Raw genomic sequence first — 24,638 nt, forward strand, 5'->3', positions numbered from 1 at the left:
TAGCTGTGTTCTTTTGTTATTGTTGTTGTTGTTGTTGAGATCTGAAGTGTATGAGTGTTTGCCCTACGTGTGTGTCTGTGTACCACTTGTGTGCAGTGCTCCTGGAGGCCAGAAGATGGAATCAGATCCTCTGGGACTGGATTTACAGACAGTTGTGAGGTGTCCTGTGGGTGCTGGGAATTGAACCTAGGCCCTGTGAGAGAGCAGCCAGTGCTCTTAATTGCTGAGCCATCTCTCTGCCCTCTCTAGCTTGTTTTTTTTTTTTTTTTTTTTTTTTTTTTGCTAGTTGACTTGTGCTCCATTCTGTAGCTATCTGTAGTCTAACGGTTGGCCACATCCTGACAGATGTGCTGGAGTTTCCCCCTTCCCCTCTGCTTTCCTCATCCTCCAATTCACACAAGAGTGACACATAGTTACATCACCCCTAGAAGATGCACCTCTGCATCCTCGGAAGTCTGATGTAGAGACTCAAGACTTCCCCCAGCTTCCTGTGGTGAGCAGAGTTCATTGAAATTACAGGAAGGGAGCTGGGAGCCACTGACTTCCATTCCTACTGGTCTCCCTAACTTGGGTCATCTCTGAGAGGATGGTCACGAGGCAGTCGGCCAAAGGACATCCAGGAGCTGCTGCCTCCAGCCTCACATCACTCACTTGCTTACTGTGCTCTACCTGTGTTAACTTTCAGTTCTTGTGTGTGGGTGTGGGTGTGGGTGGGTGGGTGTGGGTGTGTGAGCGCAGGAGTGTGCACCTGTGAGTGTGAAGATAAGAGAACAATCATGGATGCTGTTCCTCGGGATCTGTCCACCTGGTTTTTTGAGCTAGGGTCTCTCAGTTGGCCTTGAACTCTCTCACTTGGCCTGGAACTCACTGGTTATGCCAGGCTGCGGTGAGCCCAGGCATCTGCCTGTCTCCGTCCTCCCCAGCGCTGGGATTACAAGCATGCATGGCCACACCCAGCTTTTCCGTGTGCATTCTGGGATTGACCCTGTGTCCTCACGGTGGCACAGCAAACGTTTTCCTGCCTGAGTTGTCTCCCCAGCCCTTACCAAACTCTTGTACCTAAGGAGCCTCGCGCATCCTATGCCCCTGTCTGGCATCTTCTCCCTCCAGACATTTATAAAGTGTACTCTGCTGTGGGGTGTTCTGTATGTTAAATGTGTTGCTCTGGTTGGCTAATAAATAAAACACTGAGTGGCCAGTAGCCAGGCAGGAAGTATAGGCAGGACAAGGAGAGAGAATAATTCTGGGAGGTGGAAGGCTGAGGCGGAGAGACACTGCCAGCCGCCGCCATAACAAGGGAGATGTAAGGTACCGGTAAGCCACCAGCCACGTGGCAAAGTATAGATTAATAGACATGGGTTAATTTAAGACATAAGAACTAGATAACAAGAAGCCTGCTGTGGCCATACAGTTTGTAAGCAATATAAGTCTCTGTGTGTTTACTCGGTTGGGTCTGAGCGGCTGCGAGACTGGCGGGTGAGAGAGATTTGTCCTGACCATGGGCCAGGCAGGAAAACTCTAGCTACAGTACTCTCTTCCTCCTTCAGGCTTCTGCTTAAATATCTTCTCGGAGAAGCCTGCTCAAGTGTCTGTGACCCTCTGCCAGTGGGTCCTGTCTTCCCCTTCCCTAACCCCTGCCCATCCCCCCCCCCAGACTCCCTCCCTCATCCACCTTGTTATTTCCTTTCATATGCTCAGCACATAATTATTTTATTACTTAAAGCTTTATCCAGGAAGCAGAAAGAAAGGAAGGGAAGGAATTTTGTCTGTCTTATCTTGACTCCTTGGGTCCCTGGTGTAGGGTCTTACATCGAGTGTCCAGTTGGTATCAGCCGAGTGGATGTCATCAGGCTAATGTTGGCAGAGATGGTTCTGCCAAGCCACCCTCAACAAGCTGTGGTCTTTGACTTGTGCTCCCAGCACATTCTCTGGCGTTAATGGCGTCAAGAGGAGAGGCGTTAAGGCTTGTGGCTAGACTCTGCCCCCAACTAGTGGAGTGACCTTGGCCAGGCTACTTAATCCATCTTGGGCACAATGATGGGTACTTCGGTTCCATGTCTATCAAGTTCTCTCCAGATTTGATAGTCTGTGAAGCATGTGGCTAAGTATGATAGTGATGCTCCAGGGAACAGAATGGCATGGTATGTCCACATAAAGGAATGCGGTTGTAGTGCATTCTAGGACATAGGTGAGTCTGTGGTTGCAGTGGCGTGAAAAGCCCAGAATAAGCAAATATATAAATACGGTGAGTAGATTTGTGGAGCCCAAGGCTGGACAGGAGTTGGAGTAGAGAACTCTTAACTTAATGGAAGAATCATGGTTAAGAGCCTGGGAGATTCTCTTTTGAAAATTAAAAATAATAGAGACATCTGTACAACCCTAAGAAGAAAAATTGTAAGGGCCAGTGAGACGGCTCAGTGGTTAAAAGCCTCTGCAGTGCCAACTAGTGACCTGAGTTCAATCCCGGGATCCCACAATAGATTAGTTCTTTTGAGATAGGGTTTCATGTAGCCCAGGCTGGCCTCAAACTTGCTATGTAGCCCAGGATGACCTTGAACTCTCCATCCTCTTGCCTCTATTGCCCAAGTACTAGAATTAGTGGCTCGTGCCACCACACTCCGTGAGGAAGGTTGGTTTGTTTGTTTTTTTAAAGCATTTCATTTCCTAGCTCTGTCTTTTGCTGCAGGGCTAGGTGAGGGCAAGTTCTTTCCCTCTGTGAAATCCCATCATGGCCATGGAAAGGCCTCACAGAAGTAAACAAGAGCTGGGGCGTGCCTAGCACATGACTTCAGCCCTCAGCCAGGGATGGTATGCTGGTGAGCGTCGGCTCGGGAGTTTCCTCTATAAATATTATTTCTCCAGGATGTCCAAGTTTCGTAGCTCATTTTCACTGCATTTCTTTCTGGCTGCGTTTCCTACACATATATTTCTGAGAGCAGGGCTGGCAGGAAGGCACGACGCCCAGCCTACACCGCGCATGTCCGTGACTGGGTGTCCAACCCTCTGATGGGAGACTCCATTCCGGTTCTGTAGACCTATGCCCTCCCAGCTGCTGGCTGCAGGGAACACTCAAGGTGGGGAGGAAGTGTGACCTCAGAAAGAGGCACACAGCACGCTCCTTCCTCCTGTAGCAGCAAAGGATTGTAAGCCATTTGGTGCCCCCCCCCCCCCCCCCCCCGCCCCTACCCGTGTGTGCTAAAATTTGTGTTCATGAGTAAAAGCACAATTAAATATCGTCTCACGCCCCCACCCGCATCCCCGTCACTCTGTCCCTCTCTCGGTTGTCTCCCTTTGTTCTTCTAGACAAAAGCAGGAGATAACATACAGCAAAGAAAATTGTAGGGAAATAAGTAAATCCCTGCTGAAAAATGTGCAAGAAGCATGAGCTAGTGGATATAGCTCATGAACAGATGTGCGTAAAATGTAAAACTTACTAGACACTGTCAGGCGTGTCCAGCAGCTGCCCTGGGGAGGCTGAGAAGGTGGTAGAGGACTGGGGACCCATAGAGGGAGGGTCTGATTCATCCTCATGCTCTCTCTATTTCTATAAAAATCAGTTCTGCAGCCATCTCTGGGTCCTGGGTGGATGGCATTTGCTGGTCTCTGGTCTGTATGTATATACTGCATGCTTTTGGTTTTACTGTATACACATGAGCTATTACAAAGTTTTCATCAAAGAGTCGCCATTCCCCACAATTCTCCCTGCCTTCCAGGGGTGGTAATTTTAAAGCTCTGTGGTTTTTTTTTTTTTTTTTTTTTTTTTTTTTTTTTTTTTCGAGACAGGGTTTCTCAGTGTAGCTTTGCACCTTTCCTGGATCTCACTCACTCCGTAGCCCAGGCTGGCCTCGAACTCACAAAGATCCGCCTACCTCTGCCTCCCAAGTGCTGGGATTAAAGGCGTGTGCCACCACCACCAAGCTAAAGCTCTGTTCTTAGTCAATGGGCCCTGAGAACTACCCAAGGCTCTCCTCCTTTTCCTCCTTCCCTTCCTTCATTTTTCCCTTCCTTCTTTCTTCTCTCCCTTCCTCCTTCCTTGTTGTGTGTCTATGAAATGTCTGTGGAAGGTTGCATGCATACTATAAGTATGGAGGTCAGAGGACAGCTTCTTGGAGTCAGTTCTCTCCTTCCAAAACCTTTACGTGGGCTCTTCTAAAAAACAAACAAACACAGGTTTTAGACTTGCAAGCAAGTGCTTTGCCTGCCAAGCCACCTTGCTGCCCCCAAGACTCGATTCTTGCTCTTGGTGACCTCTGAAGTGGTCTGTGACTCCACTCAGGCTTGAATGCGGGGGATTTGTAAGAGGTTTGAGTACCAAAAGTACCATGGTCACAAAAACCCTACCTTCTCCATATTCAACACCCTCCACCAGGCAAGCACCTTGAGCAGAGAATGACACCCTCCTTGGGAGGGAGACCCTGACATCTATGAACAGGAAGGACAGCAGCCCTGGGCATTCCAAGTTGCTTATGAATGAAAACCAAAGTCTGTAGCTAGCTGAGTACTTCCTTTAGCCCAGGTCTGAAATGGAGACAGTGAATTTTGATTTAGCAGAACAGGAAACAACTTTCGAAAGGTACTCTAGTGGTCGATAGGAAATCCAAAGCCTTATAAAAATTGACTTGAAGAGGGCTGGGAAAGGCTTGTGTGGTAGTTTTTTTCTTTCTAAGTGACAGTGTGTCACTCTGGAGCCCAGGCTGACCTGGTACTTGCAGTGATTCTCCTGACTCGGGCTCCCGAGTACTGGAATGGTAAGCATGAGGCACCATATCTAGCTATTTGGTGGATCTGTGATGGTAACTATTCTAACAGAATCCAGGGTTGTACTTCTGTGTTTTTTGTTTTGTTTCTGGTTTTGATTTGGTGCTGGGCATTGAACCCAGGACCTCATTCGTGCTAAGCTGGATGCTGGAGGGTGCTGGTTTGAGAATACAAAGTCAAAATAGCCTAAAATAGACACAATCACCTTGGTGGCTCATGCTCTTGTGTTCCATGCTCACTGTTCATCGCCCTGTGGTCTCTGCATGTTTACAGCCCCTTCTGAAGAGGAGCCCAGCACTTTCCAGGGCTCCACCAGCTTCCACCTGGGTACTTTTGCCTTATGCCTAAGGAGTAGCTGGCATCTGCTTTCTTTTCTGTGACCATAACCTTCCACGAGGTCATAGCAGTAGCTTGTTCATAGAGAGGCACTTTGATCCCGTACTTTCTAGAGCAGAAAGAAGGGAAAAGAATCCAAGATGGCTAATGCCAAGAGCAGTGAGCTCTGGGACCCACACTCCATGTCCACCCCTACCCTGCACTAGGGATTTTTACAGCTGAGGTGACAGCTGGTATCTTGGGCTGGGAAGCCAAAGAGGAGGGCCTTGCTTGTGTGTGGCATGGCCTGCCCTTTATGCCTGCTGCCCAGAGAGAGGCCACAGAGATTACGTGCCCAGTTTATTCTGGGTTGGAGACTTCCCGGCCTTGGTTGTGTTTACTCAAAGTGAGGTCAGCCTCATTCAGAACTCAGCCAGGTTGTTTTATGTCAGTGGAGTTTATAATTAAAGTGTAACCACAAACCAGTCTTTGCAAAACATTAAAGACGGAGAAGGAGAAAAATGGACCAGAGGGGGAAAATTCCAGCGGTTTGAAATGTACATGAGTGTGTGTGTGTGTGTGTGTGTGTGTGTGTGTGTGTGTGTGTGTGTACATATGGAAAAGACTTTTGCTAACATCTGTAAAGGTGTCTTGTCTTTTAACGTCTGGAAAAAAGTCAGAAAACTTTTTATTTAGTTCAGAGATAGACTGAGAGACATATGTGTGTGCATTCATATATATACTGTAGTTTCTCCAGAAAAATCCCTCTATAATCAAACAAGGGTCTTGAGTTAGACTCGGGGACCCAAGAGGCTGATACACCACATATGGCAGGCAGGAACACCCTGTTGGGAGGACATTCCTCTCTGTGGTCCTGACCCTCTCTCTGTCTATGGCAGCAGGGCCTAGACCTCCCCATTGTGGTTCTTTGGAAAGCTGTCCTGACTTGGAGTCCAAGCTGGTGGTGAATATAATGCCTTTACCATTAAATGTGGAGTCCCATCAGACCAGACAACGGAAGTCTGGACTACCCCCAAACAGCATACAGGGAGGGATTTCACTGCAGTGTGGTCTGCCTGGATCCAGGGCAATGCAGTAAGATCCTTTGGACCAGCAAACTCCCCTGGTGCCTTTAGGATGTGGCTAGGTTTATAAATATTTGATTGGCACACACTCTGCTGAAGAACATTTCCATCTGTGTGGTGAGTGGTGCCGAGGATCCGCCTCCCTGACACAGCCTCCTTCCTACGGGCTGGGGAGGCTGGGGGCTGTAGGCTCCACAAGGAGGCTGAAAATTAAGGGATGCTTAGGAGTGTGCCATTCCTGTTCCAGCTGTTGACCTTATGGAAGAGGAAAACCCGACATGCCTTCTCCAGAGAGGAAACTCTACCAGGAAGAGCAGACAGGCATAGAGCTCTTTGCCTTTTCTCTAGTGGCTCTGTCCCAGGGAAGTTAGATGGGAAGGGTTTGCTGGGCCAGGTCCTGGACAGGCTGTGGCTCTGTCCCAGGGAAGTTAGATGGGAAGGGATTGCTGGGCCAGGTCCTGGGCAGGCTGTGGCTTTATGCCAGGTCTCAGGAGCTCCAATTGAGACAGTCTCAGGGAAGCTAGGATGTAAAGTCATCAGCAGTTCTGTGAACAAGCTTAACATTTATTCAATGGCCAGCTCTCAGATGGTTAAATGAGGAGGCCCAGTGAACCTAAGGAGGAGGGGAGGAGGAGGAGGAGAAAGAGGAGGAGGGTGACCCTGGAGAATAGCACTGTTTTGAACATTCAGGTGCCTGGCAGTGTGTTGGGCACTCTCTTAGAAATATCACATTTCACATTCCTACTTTCCTAAGAGGTAGAGAACTGTTGGCATTCTTATTTTTAAATCAAGGAAACTTAGGGGCATAGAGGAAAAGTAACTGCCACAAGGTGTCACAGGTCTGGTAAATACAAAAGGGGACATCAACCAGTCCTTGCCTTTCTGCACCACGTGACAGGATAAGTCTGCCAATGTATTTAGTTTGTGGGGTGAAAATGCTGTCTGTCGTGGTGTTAGTATCAGGGTGGTGTTGGGATCCTCAGGGAATGTGCTTAGTATTGGAACAGGGGACAGGCTCCAGAAGCTGTCCCTGTGAGAGGCCGGTCACATCCTGTTAGCTTTAGGGGTTTCAGCGCGATGATGTCTAGTGACCTCAGAGGATTGTTGTCAGGTGGAGGTGACCATCTCTGCAGAGCCTGGCATCTATCAGTGCTTGACAGGCATTTCTTGAGATACTGTTGGGTTTAAATTTATCTGCCAACAGCACAAGTCAGCCGCTCATCAAATTAATGCTTCCCGGGCACTGAACCAGTGACAGGCAATATGCTGAACACAAGAGCTGCAGTGCTGGGCATCAAGAGACAGAGTCCTGGTCCTCCGGGGGCTTGCGGGGGAGAAGTCCAGTAGACAACCACATAAGTAAGTGCAGAAGTGTAGCTGTGGGGAGAGGCGCACAGATGTGTGGCATCCTTCACATGGGTGCCATAGCATGGAACTGGCCACCTTCCCCTGGTCCTGTGGCTCTCCCTAGACTCTCTCACGGTCGCATATCTACTTGTCTCTCAGGGCTCGCATTCTGCTATCAAAAGCAATCTTTTCACAAGCTGCCTCTCCAGGGCCCCCTGTAATCCTCACTGTCTGTGTGTCTCTATCGTGGGTACTACGGCATTGTAGCTAGGGTTTACATCATGTACGGACAATTGCCCAGAGCTGTGGCCCGAGCTGTGGCCCAAGCTTTGGTGAGGGCACAAGTCTCAACCCTCGCCTCTCTACAGGAACCTGGTAGAGACATTTCACTTAAGTCTATTTTGGAATTGCTAGTGCACAGCGTCCTCCAGAGGTTGATACCACAGATAAGGTACCTGCAAACTATTTCTCCCAAGGGTAAGACAGACACATTTGGATAATTTCCCCACTTTGGGCACAGTCTTTCGAGGCTCTGAGGCAAGTTCTGTCTTGTGGGGGTTTATGCTTTACCGAAGTATCTGACTGTCTTTTAGGGGTGCTCTTTCTTCAGGAAACTTTGGGGTGCGGCTCTGCCTGTCACACTCGGACCAATGATTAAAGAATAGAACTTCCAAGCTGGGCTGTGGTGACACACGCCTGTATTTAACCCCAGCACTTGGAAGGCAGAGGCAGGTGGATCTCTGAGTTTGAGGCCAGCCTGGTCTACAGAGTAAGATTCAGAACAGCCAGGACGACACAGAGAGAAACCCTGTCTTGGAAAATAAAAAAAAAACCCAAAAAACAAAAAAACAAACAACACAACAACAACAAGAACTTTCATTTGGCAGACTGTGTGTGGATCACGGCTCTCCAGGGTTTCCACTCGAAGCTGCCCAAAGCCGACTCTGCCTCTGAGGCCTGAGGTTCAAAACGGCAGTGCCACCTCTGGGCAGAAGATGGCGACAGATCCACACCCTGGGAGATCGCCGTGCCTGGGAGGCCCCCTGTGGCAGGCTGATGGGTAGAGTGAGGGATTCAGAGTGAAGCTAGCACTGGAATACCACAAGAGGAGGAAGCTGAGTCTCTGTGAGATTAAAAGACTGCCCAAAACTGGACCCTGGGGACACTGCAGATTGGAAGAATCATTGGCTGGGCAACTTGAAGCTTCTCTAGCAGAGTACTTCATGCAGAACAGAGAGACTAGTAGTTGTCTGGTTAGAAAGTGGCAGAGGAGGACATGAGCACCAGCATTCCAGGGCCCTGACTGGATCGCCCTTTGTGGTTTCAACCGGCACAGGGCAGATTGCTGCCTATTTACCTTAGGACTCTCCTGTTGGCCCTTGTCCTTAGTTCTAGAGTAAGCAGACAATAAGCACATAGAACTGCTTTGAATGTTGGTAGAGAAGCGTGAATCCAGACTCCAGCCCTTCGTGGGCCAAGAGAAGCGCCATAGTATCACACTGCATGCCCATACGATGCATTGGGTCTGGAGACTTGGGATGGCAATGGCAATATTGTCCAGCATGTGCTGAGGGCCAGGGAGGCACTGTATCAAGAATGTTTACTACATTATTTCATTTACCTCTCTCAAGACACCTGGAATCAGTATTCTCATTTTTTTTTTTATTAGAAAAATAAAGCCTGAAAGATAGCGCCCAAGTTCACATAATAAATACCCTGGCATCCCTTGGGCACGTAATTCCTTACAGCTCTCCTACTGAGCTATGCTGAGTTCCCAGGGCTTCTGACAGCTGAAGCCTGGTAGCTAAGTGCCACCACAAGCTGTCCCAGGGTTATGCACCCCGAGACATCCTATGCTACTAATGATAGAGTGACCAGAGTGAAGGCACACGACCTTTGTCCAGAAACCCAGAAATCGTAGCCTCTTGTTACCCCGAAGCTTAAGGTTTCCAAGAACCAGGCAAACCTTAAGAAACATGTCGCCATGATCACTTTGGGTTTGGATCCTGGGGACTAGAACATCTCCCATTAGTTCAGGAAATTGTGAAGACTTAGTAGAAACATTTAAAACTCAGAGAAAATGAAGCTTGTCACCCTGGGTTGTGTGGGTGGACCCATGGATTGTAGACTATGCCTGATACAGGGAACTGAAATCTTAAGTGGATTGGTAGCACAGGGTCTCTGTCCTAAGCCTTGCTTGCACCGTGCAGCTGCAGGATAATGTTGCTTCTGACTGTTCTTCCCCCACCTCCTGACTGCTGAGATCATAGATGCGTAACACCACGTTCAGTTTTTATTTGCCGAGGCCTCCTGTGCTAGGCCAGCGCTCTGTCACCTGGGCTACAGGCTCAGCCCAAAGTCGGTTATTTTTAATCTTCTGGAATCTCTATTTTTGGCTTGTCCTGGGTCCCTGTTTTTCGTGGAGTGGAAAACATGTAGGAGGCCCGTTTGAAGACAGGTTATCCAAACAGAGCCCCCAAATCATAAGCCTGCCCCAGCTGGCTGGCGCTAGCTAGCACCCGCCTTTCTGGGGAAGGAGGGATAACGTCAACATCCATCCCAGTCACGTGTGCATCTGAGACTGAGCAGGGTATCTCAGAAGCCATCTTCTCACTGTCTGTGAAGTTTGGTGCCTACACCGGGTGTAATTCAACATCTAACACATAAGCCATCACATCTGCAATTGGCATCCCCTTGTCAAGCCAGTCCCAAGCCTTCCTTCCCCCTGTGCTCACTGGTGTCTCTCAGCTTGCAGCCTGTTTGGCTCATGAAATTGCTGCTCCTCTATGCAGGGATCGTTTCTGACTTTTGGCTTCCCTACAACATCTAATACCCTAGTGGTACTGAGGGAATCTCTTCGTACAAAGCAGATACCTAATGTCACACACACACACACACACACACACACACACACACACACACACACACACACTCACACACACCAGCACTAGAAGTACTGGACACACACACACACACACACACACACACACACACACACACACACCCCAGCACTAGAAGTACTGGTCAGGTAGATTATTTTCCCTAAGCCATAACACCATTTATCTACATTGTCTGAAAGCCAGGCTGCTGGGAAAGCCCAGAATTGTCAGCTGCTCACTCTGTGGCTCCCATCTCTGGCTCCACTAGTGTCTGGAGAATGACTCCACCCCTTCCGCATACCGCAGCCACATCTGCAGAATGTGCTGCAGGAAAGCTGCATAATTTATGATGTGTTAGGCTATGCTTAGAGATGGGGATTCTCAAATCAAGCCCAGCGGAGACATCACCTGGAGAGTCTGTTAGCTTGAAATGGAGCCCGCATCTTTGTGCAGGATTTCCCGCCCCTGCCCATCAGGTTCTTCCCATCGTGGACCAGCAGGCCTTTGTCTGGCTTGGGGGGGCTGATCTTTTGTTAGTTTATAGAAACCTGGGGGCAGGGGGCAGTGACTGGACCCTAGCAAAGGTTATATCAGGCCAACAGAGAAGCCTTCCAAAAGCTTGCAATAAGATGTAATTAGCCAAGTGGTGGCCCACAGTTCCCTGTCTTCCAAAGATAGCCTCTTGGTGTGTGTATGTTAATCTCATTTCTAAATGCATTCCGCCTACATAGAGCCTTGGAAAGTGGCAACCTGTGCCCTATTCCCTGCTGTCTTCCCATGCTGGACTAGGGAAGACACAGGAAAGTGTGGGTGCAATTCAGATAGCTGCTTACTGTGCTGGTCGCTCCTGTCCCTCGTCCCATCCACTGTGCCGTCTGGAAGGATCCTCAGGAAGTGGCCCCCGTTGCTGCAGTAGAGCAGTTTGGGCTTCTTGTAGTTTCCTGGAGGCAGATTAAACCTCTCGGTCAGGGCTGTGAAGGTGGTGATCTCCCCTTCAGCCATGGCTCAGCGGCAGCAGGGGGGTGGTACTCTCAGGACTGAAAGAAACGAAACACACCTGTAGAATGTTCTTCCGGCAGAGGTATGATAGACATATTTAGGAGGGGAAGGATCGCACAGGGCCACAGACTGCTCAGGTGATACCCAAAGTGGACGGGCCTGTGAGGTGAATGGTGGCAGAAGAGGGGTGGCCCCCTCGCCTAGAAGAGGTTTTCCAGCCAATTCTCTCTTCCCAATTGGATACAACTTTTCAACAAGCTAGATTTTTTTTCTTTTTTTTTAGACCTTCAAATTTAATCACTTGGTCAAGAGGAAAAACATTATGTCTCGGTCCCTCCTTCTGGTCCACACACATCCTCAAATTAAATACTGTAGTTATACTAAAATAACACCTGGAGTCTGGCAGAGACCCACAGAAGCCAAGAGGCCGAGGCTGAGGTTCTGCCTTCCACCCTCACACTGTTTTGACTAGGTACTGCCAAGCCAGAGTGGGACAGAGGGCACACATGGCCTGGGCACTCGGGCACCTGTGAGCCAAGGGTGCAGCAGGGGCAGCAAAGGGTTAATATGTATGGCAACCTTCTGAGTTTGCTGGAGGAAGGGAAGAGGGCAGAGAGCGGGCCTTGGGCAGCATTTTTAAAGAGCAAAGAATGCACGCAGGAATACTTTCTGAGACAGAACATCTTGAAGGCTGTGCCTGGCTGGTTTCATAGCCTTCCACAAGACCCTCTTATCACACAGGAATGTCAGGTCTGTCCTTGTACCCAGACTATCTTCATCTTAATTGTTTTCTAATATGAGCTGCCCTTATAACACAGAGCCTATCACATAACATTTTATAAACCTCTAACATTATGTATACCCACTTTATATACATTCACACCAGTGTAAAAGTATATCAATTATTGACGCTGGGGATTTGAAAACGAAACCAATGGAAGTTAGAATGTTAAACCATGTATTTTCCCCACCATTTAGGAAAAGAAAGTCCTAATAACTGGCTATCCTGGAACTCACTCTGTAGACCAGGCTGGCCGTGAACTCACAGAGATCCGCCTGCCTCTGTCTCCCGACTGCTGGGATGAAAGGCATATCGCACTACTGCCTAGCTTTTTTTTTTTTTTTTTTAAAGAAGAGCAGGAACCTAATGTTGGCCTCACCTATGTATAGCTGTTAATCATATATGTGTGTGCATGTGTGTGTATACATGCATGTATGCATATATATACATATATATAATGAAGTGGTTTTATAACAACAACCATCATCACCAATAACATATTTTGTGCTGAAAAATAACATTTGTTAACTTCACCTTGACCCTTTAATGTAAATGCTAAAACTCCTATTAAAAAAATTAAATAAATGCTTAGAGGTGTTAAATTGTCTGTGCAAGGTCAACAACAAGAAGCTAGGTCTCAGAATAAGTCAGTGAATACCAAGCCCCAGTCTGCCCTTAATTACTATGGGAAAGTTACATGATTTCACTGATGTAGATGTATTATGACCAGAAGTGGGGTTTTTACCCATTGCATGAAACTACACCTGCCCGTATAAACATGTCTTTTCACCTACCATCATGATCTGAATGCTAGTGATCTCCAACAACCTCCTCTGCACCTGCTCCCTGTTAACTCTGTAGCTGGATTCCACATAGCTGCTCAGGCCAGAAGAAATGCATGCCGGTAGCATCATGGACTCCCAAGACCAGTCAAAGCTCCACATTTCATGCCCTGATCAGTCCTGCATGGGCACTCATGGGCAGCTATTCAATCATAACCCAAAGCACCAATCTGGATAATTTGTCTTTGCGACTGGAATTAGAGCTTGGACTGGAAGTATCCACCTTTTTTTTTTTTTTTTTTTTTTTCTGCTCTTGGTAGTATGTCTGGTACATTCCTCTATTCTGCAGTCCCATAGGCCAGTTATTGACTTCAGTTTCAGCTACTGTTTGGGAGGCCCCTGCAAGGACATGCCCCAAATTTAAATATCCATATAAACTACATTCAAAGTCAGACTATCACAAATGGCTCTCAACGCATGCTGCAACATTGTTCTTGCCACATAAGATGGTAAGAGACAGATCATGTTATTTACGTCAGCTGCAAAGGGAGGATTTATCTTGTATAGCGCATTGTGTTTTTCTTCCAAATGCTCAATATTTCCCAAACATTACCCTTTCACTTCAAGCTTCTTGTCTCTTTGCCCACTTCCATCTCCTCTCTCCTCAGCTGTTTACCCTCAGCCATTCCTTACTCTACTTCTTTCTGAATCACTTTATTTTTTCCTTGCAAAGTAAGACTGGAGATGGAGTCTCCTGCGTACTAATTTTTTGTTGTTGTTGTTTTTTGAGACAGGGTTTCTCTGTGTATCCTTGGCTGTCCTGGAACTCACTCTGTAGACCAGGCTGGCCTTGAATTCACAGAGATCTGCTTACTTCTGCCTCCCGAGTGCAGGAATTAAAGGCGTCCCCTATCACTGTCCAGCTCTGCATACTAATTTCACATACACCGTATCACTAGCTGCACCCTGGCTCCCTGGATCCCCTCTGATATAAAGCAATGCAGCTATTTCAAGTGTAGCTAACTTCAGGTGTCGCTCCATTACCTCACAGATCTCCCTTCTTAACAATGCAAATAAGAGATCATATATTTTTTCATTTATTTTACCCCTAATACTTCCTAAGTTGTGTACTTAATTTGCTATACAGGAAACAATAACCACACTCTAATGGCTACCAGTAGAATTGTCAATCTTAGGAGAGTAGAACTTTCTTGTCGTCTCAGGGTCTCCTCCAGTGGTAGTTTCTGATTGCATTTCCCATACTTCCTAAGTTGTGTACTTAATTTGCTATACAGGAAACAATAACCACACTCTAATGGCTACCGTTGGTATTGCCAGTCTTAGGAGAGTGGAACTTCCTTGTCTCAGGGTCCCCTGCAGTGGCAGTTTATGTTTACGTTTCCTCTGATGTGGGCCAGCTACATATCAAGGATGGCCTTCTCTCTTCGGTCCCAGCAGGGAGTGGTTGTTAGGTTGTTTTCTAAGTGCTGGGCATGGATTTGGTTCTACCTGCCTGTATGCTTGCCTCCATCAATTGGGATGAAGATGAATAGATACACCAGAAGGCTGGATGGGGATGGAGGTACCAGCTCTTGCTAAGCATTATACTAATGTTCTCATTTACATGTGGGTATAAGCCATGCAGTCTGGATGCCATCCCCCCAGAACCTTCATCAACTCATGACCTTGGCCAGCACTCAGCGGGTCCCCAGGGGTCCTTCCTTCCGAAACATGGTGAGAACTGAAATGTATAAGGCTGCACCTCTATTCTTTGCCTGCTCCTCTCATAAACGGGATAGTTATGGGATGGCTGCGCCATTCAGATGCTTTCCTCTATTAACCCTTTAGTTCACATTTGCACTTGGATGCTGAAAGCCACATGTTGACTCCTTAAAATAAGCCTGGCATCACCATGGAGCTGATAGCCATGGCAGGTAGATTTATGAATCATCTGAAGCCTGGGGTGGGGAGGGGCATGAAAACCTCTTATTTTTTTATTTTATTTACAATTTACCTATGTTTTGAGAAGTTGACAGTCCAGAATTCTTTGGCTAATCCTTTGTTTGCTAAAGGATATGAAAATAAAGGAAATATATGGTGTGGCAAAACCATAAGGCAGCAACATTAACAAGTGTCCCTGGGAATTAATGCAAACTGCTCTCATAAATGAATCAATTAACTAAATGAAATCAGGCATTAAGCATAATGTGGATTTGCAACGACTTCTCATTACTATTGTCTGGTTTATAGCGGCTATCTGGAGAGGGGATTTTCTGTGTGGGAGATGGAGAATATCGAGTTCATTGGACTCCCTCTCACCGTCTCGCACCAGGCAGCTCCTGGATTTAGGACACTGGTGAGATTTTAGGAAAGCCAGATGATTTTCTTGGTTTCTCAGTGACACCAAAGTGAGAGGGGACACTAAAGCTATTGGAATGTCCACATTAAAGCAGACAAACTCATGCAGGGCGGTGGTGGCGCACGCCTTTAATCCCAGCACCCGGGAGGCAGAGCCAGGTGGATCTCTGTGAGTTCAAGACCAGCCTGGTCTACAGAGTGAGTTCCAGAACTGGCACCAAAACTACACAGAGAAACCCTGTCTCAAAAAAACCAAAGGGAGGAAAATGCTGACAAACTCAGTTAGCTATGATCAGACACATGAAACAGTGGGAAGTTTATACCCTAGGCTGGGAGCTCAAGTCATTTTTCCATGTGGGATAAGAAGCATACTGTACAGCCCTGGGCATGCACAAATGGGAACATGGACGTTCCATCTGGAGATGTTGTTTCCTCTAATGATTCCCATTTGGCTTACTTCACAGAATCCTCTGAAGGGTTAAACAAACACAACGTTCAAAAAGCACCTGGGAAGTGTAGCAATGTGACCCAGCTTCTTAGAGACAAGAGCACATGGTAATATTAAACCAGTTGAAGCCTGCTGTGGTCTGGATCAGCTTAGTTTAAGAGAGTTTTTTTGTTTGTTTGTTTGTTTTTTTCGAGACAGGGTTTCTCTGTGTAGCTTTGTGCCTTTCCTGGAACTCACTTGGTAGCCCAGGCTGGCCTCGAACTCACAGAAATCCACCTGCCTCTGCCTCCCAAGTGCTGGGATTAAAGGCGTGCGCCACCACTACCCAGCGAGAGAGTTATTTTTATTCTCTTCTTATATGGCATAAATTAGCTAAGCTTATCCTCTTATTAAGTTGCGAAGTTGATAACAGAGTAGATGAGGGAGATAAAGATTAGTTGGTTGTGTAGGGAGAATTCAAGTCACTGTTGCAGACTCAGATATGGGCAGATGTGGAAGTGACCCAGAATCCTGATGTTCCCAGGAGGCATTGTGCTCAGTGTAGCTCTGGTGACTGCTGAGGAGAAAGAGCTAGGGTTCTGAGAACCAAAGGCAGACAAACATTGACATCTGCAGTCTGTAGCAAACTCCTGTTGCTGTTTATGCAGCAGGGAACTGGCCACGTAGAACGGCATTTTGCAAACTGCATAAGGCCACTGATGATAGTGTGTTTCGGTCAAGGTGGACCTCTAACCCAGCACGCATAAAACAGGACTTAGCTCCAGTTCTAAACACTGTCCTTGACTCTATGAATCAAATCACCCAGAAGCATTAATACTGCCTCTAGAGATGTTAGCTCACTTTAGAGTTTATCAAGTCAGGTGTGTATGTTGAATGTCAGAAATAAATTAAAATACATTTCAGCCAGCAGCTGGCGGGAGTGAGAGGGAAGAAGTGAAGTGAGTAAAACTGCATTTATGTGAATTATCCAGAAAAAAAAGAAAAAATACTGCTCCAAAGTAGATGAATAAAATCAAACCAAATATATTTATAGCCACAATAAATATAAATGGACTAAATTCTTTAGCTATAGGAGCTCTTAAAAATCCATATATCCATATGCATTCTGACTACAAGAGATACTTTTAAAACAGAAGGATACAGAGTGGTTAAAATAAAAGGGTAAAAAATAAACCAAGGTTAGTGACATGCACACTATGGACAAACACAGTAAGATTCAGTCTAAAAAAACCCAAACTCTAATGGAGTGAAAAGGCAGCTTATATATGGGAGAAAAATCCTTGCAAGCTGACAAATATTCTGTCAACGGACAGAAGATTAATATCTAGACTATATAAAGAACTCAAAAAATTAAACAAGAGTAAAGCAACCTACTCAAAAAATGGGCTAAAGAACCAAACAGAAGTTCTGAAAAATAGAAATACAGATGACTAGTAACTATTTCAAGAACTGATCAACATTCATAGCCATTGGGGAAATGAAAACTAAAACTACTTTGAGAAAGCCGGATGGTAGTGGCACATGCCTTTAATCCCAGCACTTGGGAGGCAGAGGCAGGCGGATCTCTGTGAGTTTGAGGCCAGCCTGGTCTACAGAGCGAGATCCAGGACAGGAACCAAAACTACACAGAGAAACCGTGCCTCGGAAAAAAACAAACCAAACCAAACCAAACCAAACCAAACCAACCAACCAACCAACCAAACAAACAAAAAACCACTTTGAGATCCATCTTACCCCAGTCAGAATGGCTACCACCAAGAAAACAAATGTTAACAAATGCTGGTGAGGGTGTGGGTAGGGGCAACTTTCAGTTACTGTTGATGAGAGTGTAAACCAATGCAGGACTATGGATACCTGTGTGGAGGTTTCTCAAAAAAACCACAAGTGCCGTATGACCCAACTACACCACTCCTGGCCACATAACCAATGGACTCTGGGTCCTACCACAGAGGCACGCACACATCCATGTTCATTGCTGCTGTATTCACAATAGCTGTGAAATGAAATCAACCTAGATGTCAGTCAGCTGATGAATGGATACTGAAAAATGTACATGTACCAAGTGGGATTTTGTGCCCCATAAAGAAAGGTCAAATTATGAAGTTTACAAGAAAAATGGGTGGGACTTGAAAATACTACATTAAGTGAGGTAACCAGGGTTCAAAAAGACGTTGTGTTCTCTCTCATGCGGAGACCCTACTTTCTAATTTCTATACATGAACACAATTAGAAAGAGGTCCATGGGAGGTGATGAAAAGGCTTTAGGGGAGAGGAAAGATAGCAGAGCCTGTAAGATGTAAAGGTAGAAGGAGGGATGCCGGGGTGGAAGGTCTAAGCAGGGATGCTGGGGCAGGGGGGTGGGAGAGGAGGGGGTGCAGGCAAGGCCAACCTAAACTAAGTGTCTAGGAAAGAGCCATGTGGGGGTGGGGGGCTGGGGAGAGGACTCTGTCAGTAAAATGCCTGCTGCTGAAGGATGAGGATATACGTTCAGATCCCCAGCATCTTGAAAAAGGCATGTGATGGAATCAGTAACCTTAGAGTCCTTAAAGCTCAATGGCCAGCCAGCCAAGCTGAATCAATGAGCCCCAGGTTCAGTGAGAGATCCTGTCTCAGAAAACAAGGTGCAGAGTGATTGAGGAAGATGCCCAATGCCAACTTCTAGCCTATGCACGCTCATGCACACCCATGCACACAAACATATACCCACCCCAACTCTCTCTCTAAATAAGTATTTTTAAAAATGAAACATGATAGACAAATAATAATAGTTTAAAAAGTTGGCCTGGCGACATTGATATGAGATAAAAATAATTCCCAAGTAAAAAGAATGACTACAGGCAAAAGGAATCATTGCACAGCGATAAATGGAAAGATTCAGTGGACAGATTTGATGGCACAGCTTCAGTGTATACAAGGCTAAAACTGAAGAGAACAAGAAGTTGATAACTCCACAATGGCGGTGAGAACTTTTGATACATCTTTGTCTCGGAGGACAGCACACTAGATACAAACTATAAATAAACAAGGATGCAGACACCGGAAGGGCATGGCCACCATGTTTAACTGAATAACCGAGAGGATCTTCCTTTAGCGATAACCTGAACATTGTTGCTCTCAAGGACCCGTGGGATATTTACCAAGATCGTGGAGGTAAGACTCAACCCAAATAGAAACATTTGTATAATCGGACTGTTGTTTGAATAGAAACCACTCCCACCTGTCTTTATGGTCCCCAGCAGCCTCCTCTCTCCTCCACTCCCACCCGTCTTTATGGTTCCCAGCAGCCTCCTCTCTCCTCCTGCTGGGCTGCACCGGCTACCTCGCCGCTCTCACCTGGATGGCACTGCCTTCTTCTCTAGCATTGCTGACTTTCTGCCTCTTTCAGCCCTACTGCTGCCCGTGACGTCCCCACCTCAGAAACCCGAGGATGGTTCTCTCCAGAAGATGATGGGTTCCGTAGAGTTCTGCCGCCTTTAGGGTGAAGGGCAGACGCCCCGTCCCACCCGTGGCCCTTGAGGCTTTTGTGATCTGGTCTCTGCCTAACTCTGTCGCCTTGTCTAACTGGGCTCTTTATATGCACCCCACCACCCCGCCCCTTGCATTCTCCCAGGCCTTAGCCCAAAGCTGACGGCAGCAGGTTCTCTCTCCCCTTCCACGGTAGCTTGGCTAATCATACTCACCCTTCAAAAATTCAACTCTCACATTTCCTCCTCCAGAAAGCTCTGTGTGGACACGCCCCACCCCCAACCTTGACCTCCCAAGGCCTGTCCAGACCACGCACACCAGGTTGGATGCTGGGTCTTTGGGTTCCTTCAGCAGCACGGAGTGTCACTATCACCCGTGTTCCTCTTTCACAACCCTCCGTGGATTCCTGTGGCTGGGTCAACACCAAAGCCTTGCTACAACCTGCGTGGCTGCTGGGGGCCCAGGCGTTTCCCCCTGCCTCACCTTCCACCCAGCTTCCTCTGCCAACCTAGAGCTCACAGCCCTCCCTCCCATCCCGGGCCGCTTGTCCATGCTCTTCCCACTGGCTGGGATACTTTCCTTGCCGTATTTGTCATTGGATCTTAATTCACTCATCAGTTCCTTCAGAAAGCCCTTTCTGACTGCCTAGAACCGAGCCGGACTCCTCCTGCCTCACAGACGCCTCCCCCCCCCCCCATTCCTTCTGAGATCCTACTTCAGTTTTTAATTACACCTTCACACTCCTGATTATTTCATTAATATCTCCCTTTATGACTAGACTGCTAGCTCCATGGAGGCAGAAACTGGTCTGTCTGTTCACCATGGTATCCCAGAGGCTGGCAAGATGCCTGGCACCTAACGGGCCCTTGACAAATATTTGTCGAGTGAGTGAATGCAGTTTAACTATGCTCTTGACTGCCTGCGTCATTAGTCTCTGGCACTCTGAGAAGAAGCTGCCCCCTCCTTCTGCCCCCAGCACTTGGCAGATACAAATACCTTTGCCTATTCGTCCAGACAGTATTTGACCTCATGGAGACACGTTATCAGAAGGCCTAATTAGCAGGTGGTGTCCTGCAGGTATTGACAGAGAGGCTGAGCCAAAAGCCTTACCTGTATTTTAATCGCGGTTACATTAGACAAGAAAACCCTTCCTTAGAAGCAGACCCTGAAGCCTGTCCCCATTTGTAATGATTATTTCCTTACTTCTTCAAACAAATACTGTTAAAATTACTGAGTCCAGAAGGGCAAGGGTCAGAACTTTCAAGTCTGGCCTCCATATATAACCAAGAAAATGATTGATAGGGCCCGGTAGAAGGATTCCAGGTCTCCTTATTTCTGCCACAGAGTGTCCAAAGGCAGGCAACACCCTCAGTGAAGGAAAGTTTGACTGTGGGAAAGGAGACGGCGTGTTCTGTTCCCAGCTCTCCTTATTTCTTCTGCTGTGTTCTTGGTGCTCGGTATGGATCTGAGTGTGACGGGGCTGGCGGGCCTGGGGGTTGGCATTATCAGCCTGCTGTCCCCAAGCCAGTTCTTTTCCATGAGCTAAAATTCTTTTTTTTTTTTTTCCATCATTGACAGAAAACTGTGGGGTCAGCTGTGGGGTGGACTTCAACCAGACTCTGCAGGAGTTGAACCCTTCAAGTTCCTGAAAGATGATTATAGCCCAAGCAGAAATCATGGTGCCATTGGTTAAGCCATCATTAGTAGCTTGAAATAACCTCTGGTAAGAGTGCTTATGTCGCCAGGCAGTGGCGGCGCACACCTTTGATCCCAGCACGTGGGAGGCAGAGCCAGGTGGATCTCTGTGAGTTCAAGGCTAGCCTGGTCTACAGAGTGAGATCCAGGACAGGCACCAAAACTACACAGAGAAACCCTGTCTCAAAAAACAAAACAAAACAAAACAAAACAAAACAAAACAAAACAACAACAACAACAACAACAACAACAAAAACAAAACAAAAACAAAAACAAAAAAAACAAGACTGGAGCACTGGCAATATCAATGGACAGGCTAACATGGAAGGGGGAAACTTTCATGGGGTCCCACCCTAGACAAAGAACTACGGGCAACCAATGACTGCTCAGAGGAGAAAGAGCCTCTTCCAGGGGTGAGCCCCCTTCTTGGCTGTCCATTGCAGGGTGGTCAGCATTGAAACCATCTATACAAACAACAGAAACAGAATCGACAGACTATATTCATATACTTGTGCATCAGTATATATGTGTGTGTATGTAATAATGATAAACAAAGAAAAAGGCTGTCAACTTGGGGGAGGAGCTGGAGGAGAGGGTACCTGAGAGGGGCCAGATGGAGAAAAGGGAGGTGGGAAAGTGATGAATTCTATTTTAATTAAAAATAATATTTTTAAAAATGTTGTTTTCTTCTCTCTACCCATTCCCCCACCTGGCTGATTTATCAGCCTACCATTCAACTTGAGTTTAAATCTTGTTGGACATTCATTAGTAAACTATTCTTTCTCACAGAGCCTCAGTTTCTCCGTAACCATGGCTGCTGTGCTGAGTCATGGTAAGTCTTAACCTACAAAGCATCTAAAGTTCTGAGCCAGGCCCTAGAGAATGTGTGAGCATTTGATTGTTGCTAACTTGGTTATGACACACACACACACACACACACACACTTAGCCATTCATGATGTGGATTCAGAATTGAACAAACTTAAGTCTTAACATAGCAGTGTTTGAAAAGTGTCTCTCTGCTAGGCTGGAATGTTCCATCAGCAATGTTTTCTTTTTATTTGCTTACATCAGTGGTTCTCAATCTTCTTAATGCTGTGATCCTTTTTATACACTTCCTCATGTTGTGGCGACTCCCAGCCATAAAATTATTTTCGTTGTTACTTCCTAACTATAATTTTGCTACTGTTGTAAATTGTAAATGTTTGGTATGCAGGATAGCTGATGTGCGACCCCTGTGAAAGGGTCATGGCCCACAGGTCGAGAAACACTCACTGACTTAGATGATATACTGCACCGTGATGTGATGGGACCTCTGAATTTTATAGGTTCGAAAGTTGTGTTGTCCACGATGACAGAGGGCCTAAGGTCTTAATAGTCTTCCTCTCCATTTTTTTTCTTCTAAGCTCTGGGGATTGAACCCAAGGTTTTCTACATGCTAGGCGAGTTCTCTACCATTGAGGTACCTCCCACTCTCCTCTCCAGTTCCTTCGGAACTTTCCAATCCCAAAGAGCCCCCAAGTTACTGGACATGTACTGTTCCTGGGCTTCCAGAATCAAATGCTTGAGGGAGATTAAGATGGCATACTTCAGGTGTCAATCACTCCTTGTGTCTGCCATGGAGAGAGAGCTGCAGATATCCTGGGAATTTAGATAAAGAAGAGAAAAGAAAGGCCCTGAGTCCCTAGTGCCCAATCCAAAATCGTTAAAAACCTAGAAATACTTTCATAACTCAGATTGTGGCAAAGCCTTTCTACAGCCTGTTTGAAGTCTTTGTCTACCTGTCTAATGTTGACATCTGTCTAGTTGACTGTAGAATTGCTGTTCTGTTTGGTTAGGGGACTGTCTTAGACCCCATGGGGTTGTTCCACGGTGTGCAATAAATGAGCCATCCCAACGTTTTTTAAAAATACACACACACACACACACACACACACACACACAAACAAACAAAAAACTTTCAAGATGGTTTCTTTAGGTAGCTGTGGTTGACCTTGAACTTACTGTATATGCCAGACTGGCTTTGAACTCACAGAAATCCATTTGTCTCTGCCACATGAATGTTGGGATAAAAAGGGTGTGCCATTGTGCTTTCTGCCTTTAAGGTGGCTATAATCAGCCTTGCTGGACTCAGCCAGGCTCCAGAGAAGGTCATTGTTGTCTGGACCATGTGCAGTTGGCAAGAAGTAGGGCTGTCAGCTAATCCAGGTGCTTTGCCCAGCAGCCTAGTCAGCCTTTGCCTTTACATCTTCCCCAGAGACAGAGGCAGATGTACTCCCACGAGGACCAGAGGCAGAGAGAGAGGCAGATGCACCCCCATAGGTCAGAGACAGAGAGAGAAAGGCAGATGCACCCCCCACAAGGGACACACACACACACACACACACACACACACACACACACAGAGAGAGAGAGAGAGAGAGAGAGAGAGAGAGAGAGAGAGAGAGAGAGAGAGAGAGAGAGAGCCTTCATAAGGATCAGAGACAGGGAGAGAGACAGATACACCCCCACAAGGCTCAGAGACAGGAGGCAGATGTACCCCCCAAGAGTCAGAGAGAGGGTGGGTAGATGCACCCCCCATGAGGATCAGAGACAGAGGCAAATGCACCCCCATGAGGGCCAGAGACAGATGCACCCCCCAGGAGGATCAGAGACAGAGAGAGAGGCAGACACACCCCCCATGAGGGTCACCTCCGACATCTTTTATTTCTTCCTCCATTTGAGATCTTTGATTTTCTGCAGTCTGACTTATTCAGCCCCCAAACATCTCCCCACCATAACATCCTCATCCAGCCAGAGGTCAGACATTCTTTTAACTGCCTGCAGAGAACAGAATCCACATGGAGAGGAAAAGCAGAGGCTGCCTGGAGCAGTGGTGCGCTCTGCTGGCCCCGGTTCCGGCTGAATTTTAATGGGACACTCTGGTCCAGCGTGTCCTGAAAACCTGTGCGCATCAGAAACAGAAATATACTTCCTGCAGACTGAGGCATTAAAGCTGGGGCTTAGCGCCAAATGTTAAGTGATTCTGCAGGGGCTCTAGCAAGCCCTCTCTCTCCTTCCTTCAGCCTCCTCTTACTGATGTGTCTCCAAAAATCTTTTTAATCTGTTGTGCAACTTTACAGTCTCCAGGAAGGGCCCAGCGAGGACATTCCTTTCTCCAAGTCAGCTGACTTCCCTGCTCTTTAGAAGATGGGGTTTGCAGAGTCTTTTCTCTCAGCTGCAGCCCTCACTCGCTCTTGACCTAGAAATCTTAGCTTCTTCAAACGCGGTCTTTTGAAGTGTGTGCTTCGTTATCTATTTGGACCGGCCAAAGGTTTGCCTTACCGTGCATTACCCGATAGCCTGCCCTGGCTACAACCATAAACAGGAAAAGTTCTTAAACATGTACGGTGTATCAGACATGGTCCCAAACATGCTGTATACATTAATCAGTTCTCAAAGAAAGTCTGTTAGAGAAGCGTTGCTCCACGCCCCCACCCCTTAACAAGGTGGCAGATGAATAGTGTAATATTTTCAATCCAGAAATGTATCCTGGCCTAGTTTAGTTTAAGATCTCAACAGAGGGTTTTCTGATGCCAACATCTACGATTTTAATCATGGATTCAGTGTGATCAAGAGAACAAATGCTCTTTGAACTGGGTGACCCTTCACCTTCTCTGTTCTTTGTACCCTACCGACCGCTGAAACTTGTGTGGCCCCTGCACACAGCTTCAAAGAAGGGGCATTT

At 46.9% G+C, this 24,638-nt stretch overlaps 2 protein-coding genes across 8 annotated transcripts in view; one reads left to right on the forward strand and one right to left on the reverse strand.

The window, feature by feature from the left end:
- LOC107401216 (uncharacterized) overlaps positions 1-24,638 on the forward strand; it is a 385,225-nt gene that overhangs the window by 260,736 nt on the left and 99,851 nt on the right. The gene's annotated exons all lie outside the window — the stretch shown is intronic.
- Positions 1-24,638, reverse strand: part of Fgf1 (fibroblast growth factor 1) — a 98,040-nt gene that overhangs the window by 10,550 nt on the left and 62,852 nt on the right. For all 6 annotated transcript variants that reach the window (XM_042263970.2, XM_006976922.4, XM_042263969.2 and 3 more), the window contains one exon: positions 11,218-11,421. In XM_042263970.2, the coding sequence (XP_042119904.1) occupies positions 11,218-11,386 (169 nt within the window). In that variant the 5' untranslated portion in view covers positions 11,387-11,421. The remainder of the gene's footprint in view (positions 1-11,217; positions 11,422-24,638) is intronic.

The sequence above is a fragment of the Peromyscus maniculatus genome, chromosome 19, assembly GCF_049852395.1.
Source record: "Peromyscus maniculatus bairdii isolate BWxNUB_F1_BW_parent chromosome 19, HU_Pman_BW_mat_3.1, whole genome shotgun sequence".
Classification (NCBI taxonomy): Eukaryota; Metazoa; Chordata; class Mammalia; order Rodentia; family Cricetidae; genus Peromyscus; species Peromyscus maniculatus.